At 44.0% G+C, this 12,022-nt stretch overlaps 1 protein-coding gene across 1 annotated transcript in view; it reads left to right on the top strand.

Moving 5' to 3' along the window:
* The window catches only part of FAT4 (FAT atypical cadherin 4), a 399,251-nt gene that overhangs the window by 350,399 nt on the left and 36,830 nt on the right, over positions 1-12,022 (top strand). The window contains exon 11 of the mRNA XM_030191762.1: positions 715-1,022. Coding sequence (XP_030047622.1) covers positions 715-1,022 — 308 coding nt within the window. The remainder of the gene's footprint in view (positions 1-714; positions 1,023-12,022) is intronic.

Here is a 12,022-nt window from a genome sequence, read left to right as displayed (position 1 = left end):
TCCCCTATCTGATTGGCAGAGACCTCTTGTGGTCTGTTATAACTTGTAAATACTCTCACTATTTGTAGGACAAGGGTAGGTTCTCCTGACCATTGAAGTAATGGTAGGAAGAAACCACTTTTGGAGGGAAACTGTAATTGGTATAAAATCCCAGCCCTCTTTGAATTCATTATCTTTGGCTTCTGTTGTTCTGGCCATCGTACTACAGCATGGGTGGGCAACCATAGACCTCGAGGCCCACAACCCAGTCGGGTTTTCGCTATTCCAGAATGAATATGCATGATATCTCTTTGATTTGCATATCCTGATTCCGTTATGTGCAATCTCATTCTTATTCATTGTGTTATCAATAGAGTTCACTTTTGTTTCTTTTTCCAAAAGTTTGTTCATTTGCTTTTTCATGCGGCTGTATGCGGTATCTTCCATCTTAAGTAGAGGTGTGTGGTAGCCGTGTTAGTCCTCTGTTGATAACCTTAAGAGTGGACTAACACGGCTACCACACTCCTCTACTCATTCATTGTGGAAATCTTGACTGGGTTGTGGCCCTCAAGGACCATAGTTGCCCACCTCTGTACTATGGAGTGAGGGGAAGAGTCTTTGACTGATGATATTCTGGCAGTTGAAGGAGAGTGAAAAGGCAGATGAATTCTGTAGAAACCTATTTGATGTACCTAGAAATGGCATTTGCTAAAAGAGGTGTTTTGCTTGTTTTAGGTGTCTTTGGAAAGCACTGTGAATTGAACAGTTATGGGTTTGAAGAGTTATCATATATGGAGTTCCCCAGTTTGGACCCCAACAACAACTACATTTATATCAAATTCTCTACCATCCAAAACAGTTCCTTACTGCTGTATAACTATGACAACCAGACAGGAGACCATTCAGAATTCCTGGCTCTAGAAATTGTAGAAGAAAGAATGCGATTTTCCTACAACCTCGGCAGCGGGACATACAAACTCACCACAATGAAGAAGGTGTCCGATGGGCAGTTTCACACCGTCATTGCTCGCAGAGCTGGAATGGTAAGACATGCCAAGTTTACATATCTAGTGTGTCCATTTTTTAAAAATATTTCCCTTTGTTTATGAAAAGGCAATGAAATCATTAGGTTTGGTGCATTCGCTGTAAAACCAGAACCATATCTGAGCTGTGCCATTTCCCTGTACCTGCAATGGACCTGAACTAACTGAATGAAATTTGCACAAAAAATCATGTTGTATGTGAAAATGTGGACTAGATAAAAAAAAAAGAAAAAGAGGCACAATAGGAGTCATCCATTTGATATATTAACTGCGTTACACATTTTGGGTTTTAGCCTAGGCTTTTGTTTTCTCTGCAGAAGTAAAGCAAAACTTTCATATACTGGGTTTTCACCTATACAACAATTAGCTTAGCAGGCTGAGTTTAGTACTTAATAGGTGTCAGCTGACATCATGGAACACCAGGTTTCCGTCATTGGGTGAAGTGGAATGGATGGCATCTTGAGAGACACATTTTGGGAACAGGAGAAGGGTCACACTAGGTAAAACTTTATACCTGCTTCAAATTGAAAACTGTATTCCTAGGTGAAAGCAGTATAAGGGAAGAGAGGGTATACAACAGTGATTTTCAGGCATCGGTTCTTCTCCCTGGGGTCTATTGAGGTCTAGGCAGGAGTGAGTGATCCCCAGTCATTTCTGGCTCACTGGAGCTAGGTTCAAAATGGCACGTCACCCTGCTCAGTTCATCCCAGGATAAACCACATGAGGCCAGGCACCTGAGGGAAGGAGCGAGGGGGTGCCACTAGACACCAGGGAATTTTAAAGTCAGGGAAGGGAGAGGGAGAGGCTTAGTCATGTTGGGTAGGGGTGATGCTGCTAGACACCAGGGACTGGGTTCAGTCATGATTCGGGTTCTGTTTTTACTGCTGGGGCAAGGGAGTCAAGTCAAATTGGACTGCTCTGGTGGACAGGACTAATGCAGACCACCAGCAAAGTTTTTTTTTAATGTCCCCCTTTCTGTCATTGCCGAGATTTGAACACTGCAGTAACTTGCATGCTCATTAATACTGCATCCTGGCGGTAATGTTTGTAGGAACTTTGCATTAGAAACTGTCCGATCAACGGCTCTAATGCGCGACTTTCTGCATTAGCCCCTTAGATTGCAAGCTTGTACCTGAATACTAATCACCAGTACTAGCCCCTATCCTGTTCAACCTGAGCACACGTGGTCTCCTGGACACAAAGGAGCAGCCAGTGGCAGGCAGTGCTTTTGCTGTCCGTTGCCGAAGTTAAACCCAGATATTCATTGCCGGGCCATTTCCGGCAACCTGCATTGAAACTGAGGGGTATTTTTAACTGTTAAAATGTTATCTGGTTAAGCTGATTTTCCGCGCTAACTGGTAACGTTTTAGCGGTTAAAGATAGTCCTGCTTTTATCCGCTGAATAGCCCCTAACCGGCTATTGTCACTCAGTATAGCCGGTTAGTGGCTAGCCACTCTCCTGGTTATCTCCCGCTGAATATCCGCGGTTAGGTGCCAGTATGCTGTTTAACCATTTAGCGGCTGTATCTGGCCGGTTAAATAGATTTGAATATCGGGAGGGGGGGGAGTTAGAAATTAATATGTGCTGATGCCGTCTGTTACGGTATACAGGGCTGCACCTTCACTGAACTGGAATGTGCCCTCAATGAGAGCATGGCAAAATTGGCCAAGTATTACTATCATTGGGGCCTTAAACCAAGTGTCACCAAGACAACTTGCAGAGTGTTGCACCTTGACAATGCCAGCACTGGACAGCAACTATAGCATGAGCCCTTCCCATTCTACCTGGGTGTCACCCTGACCCACTCATTGATGTACCATGAATACCTTTTAAAGACTGCCAGTAAATTTAGAACCATAATAATCTGTTGTTCAGGTTGACTGACTTCTCTTGGGGTACCAATGCAGCCGCTTTATGTACATCAGCCCTGGCTGTTTGCTACACTGTTGCTAAGAATTGTGTGCCAGTTTGGGCATGATCTTCACACACCAAATCATTGATATACAACTTCATACCTTGATGTGACACATCACTGATACATTTTTTCCCAACACCATTATGATGATTTCCTGTTCTATCCAACATTGAACCTCCTGCGTTGTCTTGAGGGCTGCAATATCAAGGCTTATTCATAAGATATGTGATTTTCTTGGCTGGGCTTTGCTCCACGATGTCTCACAGCCACAGCATACCGTCTTATCTCATAACATCTACTCTGGAGAAACTTGGGATGCTTTGACATGGCAGCTGAGTTGGAGAAAGGAATGGAATTTGGAGCCAGTGGTCAATGTAACCTTTGTGGATGACCCTCCTATTGCCAATGGTGCCTTTTCAGCCACTAATGTACAGGATAGGGTCACTGCAGAGCTTGTCTCAAGAGAAGGGGTGTGGCGAATAGCAACTTGTGTGTCTGTGGAGAAATACAGATAGTGTCTTATGTTGTTGACTCCTGTCCACTGACCCCCACTTGACAGTGGTTTGGTAGCACTTCATAGAACTGATTAGGTTGCTGTTGGCTGGCTGATTACACACAGCATTGTTCACATATGATAATAACGAGTCGATATTCAAAAACAGTTAAGTGGGTAGGAGAGTCTCTTATCTTGTTAAGTGGAGCTGAGTGGGCCCTGAGGGAATATTCAGCAGCACTTACTTGTGTTTTCTCTCTAAACTGGTAGAGAGGATTGTTTTCCAACCATTAACTTCCTTCGTTGATCATTATAACGTTCTACACCCATCACAATCCAGTTTCTGGATTGGTCATAGTTGTGAAACCACCCTCACTGCTCTACTTAATGACTTATATACTTCCCTGGATAAGGGTAACATACAGTGTTGCCAGGTGGGCGGTTTTACCGCCCAATTGGGCGGTTTTCCCCGACCCGCCGCGGGAAATTTTTGCCCGCGGCGGGTTGCGGTTTTTTGGGCTGCTTTTTTGTATTTTGGGCGGTTTTTAGGCGGGTTTTTCGGCTGCGGGGGGCGGGGTTAGTGACGTTTTAGGCGGGGTTAGTGACGTTCTGGGCGGGGCCGATGACGGGGGAGGCGGGGCCGATGACGGCGGGGGCGGGGTTGATGATGTGGGGGTGGGGGTGTCAGGGGCGGGGTTTGAGTTTGGGCGGGTTTTGGGCTGGATTTAGGCTGGTTTGGGTGGGAAAAAAATTTTCCACCTGGCAACCCTGGTAACATAGTCCTTCTGGTTTCTTTAAATCTTTCCTCCGCTGACATTGGTATATCCATTACTGTTTGCCGATGGTTCTCCTCTTTTCTCTCCCACCACTCTTTGTTTTGCCTCTACTACATCTAATTGTCTTTCTATTCACTGTGGGGTCCCTCAAGATTCTGTCCTTTCTCCACTATTATTCAATATTTTTCTAAGCCCATTGGCATATCTAATCCAAGAATATGGTATTCAAACATTTCTCTATGCTGATGATATATTATTGGTTCTTGTCAGTCCCTTCTATCCTGATGTCACCAAGCTGACTCAAGCCTTGGAGAGGCTCTATCTCCTCTTGGCTATCTGATCATAACTTGGTTCTTAATCCTGATAAATCTGTGGCAATATGGGTCACTTGCTTCTCCTCTTCCCCTTCAATTGCTCCAACACTCCAAGGCAGTCAGATATGTCTAGTCCATCAGTTTTAAGTATTTAAGAATTCTTCTTGGCAGAGAGCTTTCTTTTAAGCTTCAGATTGCCCACTTGGCAAAGACCTCTTTCTTCTTTTTATGGCAGTTCTGGATGATACAGCACCACCAATGACCATTTTATAGGCCATCATTATTTCATATCTTCATTACTGCAATTCCATCTATTCTGGTCTGCCACAATCTCTTCTTCGGTATTTTCAGACAATCCAAAATACTGCCATTTGAGTCCTTGCATGTGTAAAACATTTCGATCATGTCCCTCCGTTTTACATCCAACATCACTGGCTACCAATCAGTTACCATATCAAATGCAAAACACTTATTCTGACACATAAAGCCCTGCACTCTGGACTTCCTTCCTATCTCTCAGCCCTCATTACCCCCTACACACCTGCCAGACTTCTCAGATTTTTGAATGATCATCAATTATGCATACATCTGCTCTGTAAAGTTTGAATCTATTAGACATTCTGCTTTTTGTTTTGTACAGCACCTTCCCTTTGGAATGCTGTGCCTGCCCCAATTCGATTAGAAATCTTACCCAAATCCTGCACTGCTTTAAAGACCCGTCTTTGTACTACAGCCTTTGATGGACTATCGATTGGAGTAATTACAGTATCAAGGGTACATTGAGCTAGCCTCTCCTTTCTCTCCTATCCTTTTTACTTTACCTTTTTTATTATTTTATGGCATCCTTTTTCTATTTTTTTATCTTGTTTTTAATTGTATTGTAAACCACTTTGTTATGTTGTGCAGGAAAGGCGGTGAATCGAAATAGCTGATAAGCCAGAAACCACTTACCTGGATAATGCCATTAACCCATTACTGCCCAATGTTCCCATGATTTGTTCCCATATGGCTTATTATGAGACCATTGGGCACTAATGGGTTAAACCCAGACTGGCTGTTGTGTTGGTGATCTGGGAGCAGAGTCAGGGCTGAGCTAACACTTAATCCAGGACCTAAATAGGTAAACTGGGCAAATGGGACCACACAAAACAGTCCTAACTTTGCCCAGTCAAGCCTATCCAGATCCCGGCTGAATATTAACTGAGATACAGATTAAGGGACCTGTCACACCAGCTCCCATAAAGCAGATCATTTGGCAGGTCATCTGACCTGTCCCCCCTCCAGTCCTCCCGACAATTAAAGGGACGCCTCACTCTGATACTCTCTTCCCCCACCACTCCTACACACATTAAATGAACCCCTTCTCCCATCCCCTTCTCCACCCACCCCTAGATGCAATGCTCCAATATCCTCCTCCATTCACTCCCGGATCCCCTGCTTCCCTGCTCCTTCTGGAATTTTACTACTACTACTACTTGACATTTCTAAAGCGCTACTAGGGTTACGCAGCGCCGTACAATTTAACATAGAAGGACAGTCCCTGCTCAAAGGAGCTTACAATCTAAAGGACAAATGTACCTGGGAGGGATCTCTAGTAGTCTAATAGGATGGGGCAGGAGCAGTCTCCTCCCACTGTCCCCACGTCTGGCTTCAGATGGAAAAAGGACATGACTCCCTAACTTTAGTCTTGTGCTACTACCACTAAGGGGTCATCACAGCCATGTTACCCCCCAGAGCCAGACAAGGTGGGATGGGAGGGGACCACTCCTGCCCCGTCCCACTAGACTACCAAGGATCCCTTTTGGGTAAAATTGCAGAGGGAGCAAGGGATCTGGTGGAGATGGGTGGGGGTGGGGGGGTGGGAGTTCTTTTAATGGATGGGTTGGGGGAAGAGGGGTAAGGGGGTTCCTTTAATGTGTGTCAGGAGGGAGAGGGGATCGGAACAGGGGTTGCTGTAATATGTCGTGGGTGGGAGGATTGGAGGACCTGTTACATAAGCTGATTTAAGGCAGCTGATATGATAGGCCTTTTTATCTGGATCCTGGGGTTGGATAAGCCGGGACCCAGATAAATATTATTATCATTAGTAGTATTAGTATTCAATACACATCAAATCTTACACTTCTTTTAGCTTGTTCATTGGGTGGGGAAGTGGAAAGGTTTCAGTCTTTAATGTTTGCTCCACGTTTACTTTATTTCCAACTATTTACCCATGTAAAATATCAAAAGATAAATTTTTAAGTGTCTATGGTCTAGGACAAGATTTATGTGACATTAAAAACATACACAAAATACCCTTCCTGCCACCCCCTGCAGGATTTAAACTCTGTCATTTCCTATGGTACACTGGAAGTTTCTCAGGAACTGGTAAAATCATTAAGTTGTCAATGTTGAGATACTGCAGAGTGACAGAACAGAATATCACAGTATTTAAAGAGGTAACTGCCAAGTGAGGCTTCAGCTACAACTAGGAACATTGACTAATGTTAACAAAAGGGTCTTTGTAAAATCTAGTCCAAATAAAATATATTGTCACATAGCCAAGCGTTCAAGGGCACCAAAGGTTGCCCTATTATCTAAATATAGGAAAATGATGCCCTGACATCAGGGTGGTTACATGGAAATCACAATACCATCAAGTATTAGCTGCTGGTTAAGCACCTGTGAGATCACAGAGGACAGAATAATGAGTAAAAATGTATGTTAAAATTTAACACACATTTTTTTACCTCATACATTAGAAAATGAGCTAACTCCCAATGCAGGAATCAAATGGTATGTAGATGAATCGTGATTTAAGAAAGCATGCTAAGGTAGAATGTAACCTAAAGGTATCTATGTGAGAAGTCTAAAAACGATGCTTGTTTTATACTGTGAAGTCAAACAGTAGAGAAGGAAAGCCAAAAACAAAAAAAAACAATGGTGTGGAAACACATAAAAGTCTTTTATTCAATTATTCCAGGATCCGATACGGACCATGTTTCAGCCCGAGAGCCTGCATCAGGGATCCAAGATTGTACAAAAAACTAACCAATATATACAGTTAAGACCAACTTCATTACAGACAAAACAAACTGAAAAGGCAAAAGATAAACCAAAGAGGTCTAATACAAAACTTAAAACAATCATAGAGTAATTCCTCAACCATCCACACCTAAGTACGTACACATAAGATGGTTACATTACAAAATACTAAAAGACAAAAATATAAATATAAGTGCATATACGTCTGTAAAAACCAAAAGTTTTCACATACAATATCAAAGACCAAGGTGCACTAAAACTTTCATATAACAAAAAAAAAACAGTAAATCATTCCTAAAAGATCAGATAGCTGTGCCTACTCTGGATTTTGTGTCCTATATCCCAAACAAAACCACTATAAAGCTATTCAGTTACCTAACAAATAAATCAAGGAGTAAACGAGGACTATTTGGAAACATACGTTACCCGGTATTTATGTGTATGCTTCCAAATAGCCTTCATTTGCTCCTTGATTCTTTTAAGAAATGTTGGTGCATGTTGATTCACTATTTTTGAATTTTTTTAGAATGCTTGTGGGCTATGACTTTTTATATTCTTTTGGGTACCGTGTGCACTTAACTTTGTATATACATTGCACATTTTTGTTTTCATGAAGAATAATTTAGCATTTATTAAATGTGATTATTCCCTTGTGCCTAACATCATCACGTTCAAACTCTGTACCTTGGTCCATAAAATCATCCATGGTGACGCCCCAGCCTACATGTCAGACCTAATAGAACTACCACCCAGAAATGCAAAAAACTCCTCCCGCACATTCCTCAACCTTCATCCTCCCAAATGTAAAGGCTTGAAATACAAATCAATGCATGCATCAACCTTTTCCTATACAAGCACACAGCTCTGGAACTCACTGCCACGTAACCTGAAAACGGTCTACGAAATGACCAATTTCCGCAAACTCCTGAAAACTTATCTCTTCGACAAAATATATCATAAAGAACAACACGCGTAACTCTACATTCTCTAAGATATCCAGGAACGTTCTCTAATGTCTTTTGCTTTCACATTATCATGTACCTAATGTCTATGACTTTAATACTATCATGTATCTCACCATCTTGCACCCAAAACTTCTGCCAACACAAATGTATACTCATTCTATTTCCAGTACTATGTATTTCACCATCATGCACCTAATACTTGCTGTAAAACCAAATGTACAGTGGGGGAAATAAGTATTTGATCCCTTGCTGATTTTGTAAGTTTGCCCACTGACAAAGACATGAGCAGCCCATAATTGAAGGGTAGGTTATTGGTAACAGTGAGAGATAGCACATCACAAATTAAATCCGGAAAATCACATTGTGGAAAGTATATGAATTTATTTGCATTCTGCAGAGGGAAATAAGTATTTGATCCCCCACCAACCAGTAAGAGATCTGGCCCCTACAGACCAGGTAGATGCTCCAAATCAACTCGTTACCTGCATGACAGACAGCTGTCGGCAATGGTCACCTGTATGAAAGACACCTGTCCACAGACTCAGTGAATCAGTCAGACTCTAACCTCTACAAAATGGCCAAGAGCAAGGAGCTGTCTAAGGATGTCAGGGACAAGATCATACACCTGCACAAGGCTGGAATGGGCTACAAAACCATCAGTAAGACGCTGGGCGAGAAGGAGACAACTGTTGGTGCCATAGTAAGAAAATGGAAGAAGTACAAAATGACTGTCAATCGACAAAGATCTGGGGCTCCACGCAAAATCTCACCTCGTGGGGTATCCTTGATCATGAGGAAGGTTAGAAATCAGCCTACAACTACAAGGGGGGAACTTGTCAATGATCTCAAGGCAGCTGGGACCACTGTCACCACGAAAACCATTGGTAACACATTACGACATAACGGATTGCAATCCTGCAGTGCCCGCAAGGTCCCCCTGCTCCGGAAAGCACATGTGACGGCCCGTCTGAAGTTTGCCAGTGAACACCTGGATGATGCCGAGAGTGATTGGGAGAAGGTGCTGTGGTCAGATGAGACAAAAATTGAGCTCTTTGGCATGAACTCAACTCGCCGTGTTTGGAGGAAGAGAAATGCTGCCTATGACCCAAAGAACACCGTCCCCACTGTCAAGCATGGAGGTGGAAATGTTATGTTTTGGGGGTGTTTCTCTGCTAAGGGCACAGGACTACTTCACCGCATCAATGGGAGAATGGATGGGGCCATGTACCGTACAATTCTGAGTGACAACCTCCTTCCCTCCGCCAGGGCCTTAAAAATGGGTCGTGGCTGGGTCTTCCAGCACGACAATGACCCAAAACATACAGCCAAGGCAACAAAGGAGTGGCTCAGGAAGAAGCACATTAGGGTCATGGAGTGGCCTAGCCAGTCACCAGACCTTAAGCCCATTGAAAACTTATGGAGGGAGCTGAAGCTGCGAGTTGCCAAGCGACAGCCCAGAACTCTTAATGATTTAGAGATGATCTGCAAAGAGGAGTGGACCAAAATTCCTCCTGACATGTGTGCAAACCTCATCATCAACTACAGAAGACGTCTGACCGCTGTGCTTGCCAACAAGGGTTTTGCCACCAAGTATTAGGTCTTGTTTGCCAGAGGGATTAAATACTTATTTCCCTCTGCAGAATGCAAATAAATTCATATACTTTCCACAATGTGATTTTCCGGATTTAATTTGTGATGTGCTATCTCTCACTGTTACCAATAACCTACCCTTCAATTATGGGCTGCTCATGTCTTTGTCAGTGGGCAAACTTACAAAATCAGCAAGGGATCAAATACTTATTTCCCCCACTGTATATTCCTTTCTATTTCCAGTTTCCACGATGAATTGTAAGCCACATTGAGCCTGCAAAAAGGTGGGATACAAATGCAATAAATAAATAAATAAAAATATGGTACTAGTAAAAGAGGCCCATTTCCGAAAGAAATTAAACGGGTGCTAGCAAGGTTCCACGCCTCCCTCCCTCCCTCCCTCTCTCCTCCGAGTTCAAGCCCCCCTCCCCTCCGAGTTCCATGCCCCCCTACCTCCCTCCCTCCCTCTCCTCCGAGTTCCAGGACCCCCTGCCCCCTCCCCTTCGAGTTCCAGGACCCCCTTCCTCCCCTTCGACTTCCAGGACGCCCCTCCCTCCCCTTCCCTCCCTTCTGAGTTCCAGACCCCTGCGCCTCCCTCCCTCTCTCTCTCTCTCCCTTCTGAGTGCAAGCACGACCTGTCCTCCGGCAGCCCCTCGCCTTCCTGCGTGCTGACTGTAATTTAAAAATTCTTACCTCGGTGTCCGGCGTCTGCAGTGAAGGCAAGCGGCGCTTCAGACTGCCTTCCCATGTGTCTCAGCTCTGCCTCTGGTCCTGCCCTTCCGGAAACAGGAAATGAGGGCGGGACCAGAGGCAGAGCTGAGACAAATAGGCAGTAATGAGATGTGAATGTGTGAAGACCACGTCACAGCTATGCAGATCTCCTCAATGGAGGCTAATCTCAAGTGGGCTACCGACACAGCCATGGCTCTGACACTGTGAGCTGTGACATGACCTTCTAGGGTCAGCCCAGCCTGGGCATAAATAAAAGAGATGCTACTGCTATTGTAAATCATTTCTATAGCGCTACCAATCGGCTACCCCCATCCTGTTTGGAACAAAAGAAACCAAAAGCTGGATGAACTGTCTATGGGCTTAGTCTGCTCCAGCCACTTGACTTCTGTGATCTCAAGTATCTGACCTGGAAAGTTGTGTTTTTTGTGGCAATCAGTGAGCTTCAAGCCCTAGTAGCTGATCCACCATGCACAAAGTTTCTTTGCACATATCCTAAGTTCCTTCATCTTAACCAGTCAATTGTTCTGGCAACATTTTTCCCGAAACCTCATGCCTATCCTCGCAGAAGCACACTGCATACCTTATACTGCAAGCAAAAGCCTCGTCCTTCTATCTGGAGTGGACTAAAGCTGTTTGTTTCTTTTCATCCAAACAGGTTAGGAGGAGCCATTGGCAAACACACACTTTCCAGTTGGCTATCAGATTACATTTCCTTAGCTTATGTCCAGGCTGGGCTGGCTCTTGAGGCTCATAATGCCAGAGCCATGGTTACATTGGTTCAAGCCCACTTGAGATCAGCCTCCATTCAGGAGGTTTGCAAAGCTGCTGTGTGATCTTCGGTTCACACATTCACATCACATTACTGCCTTGAGCAGGATACCCCATGCGACAGCCAGTTCTACAGAATTTGTTTGGTATCTAGATTCCAACTCCACCTTCCTAGGCCCAGTTTTGTTCTGTTCCAGGCTGCACCTTCACAACCAGTTTGTACATAGTTTCAGGTTAATTGAATTCAAGGCCTGAACATTTTGAGTTCCTATTGTCCTAGCATTGTTGTTTTCAGTAAGCCTGGTAGCTAGGGGTTCCCACATGTGAGAATACCTCATAATTACATAAGTATTGCCATACTGGTACAGACCGAAGGTCATTCAAGCCCGGCATCCTGTTTCCAACAGTGGCCAATCCAGGTT

The sequence above is a fragment of the Microcaecilia unicolor genome, chromosome 2, assembly GCF_901765095.1.
Source record: "Microcaecilia unicolor chromosome 2, aMicUni1.1, whole genome shotgun sequence".
Lineage (NCBI taxonomy): Eukaryota > Metazoa > Chordata > Amphibia > Gymnophiona > Siphonopidae > Microcaecilia > Microcaecilia unicolor.
This window is presented reverse-complemented; position numbering and strand designations above follow the sequence as displayed.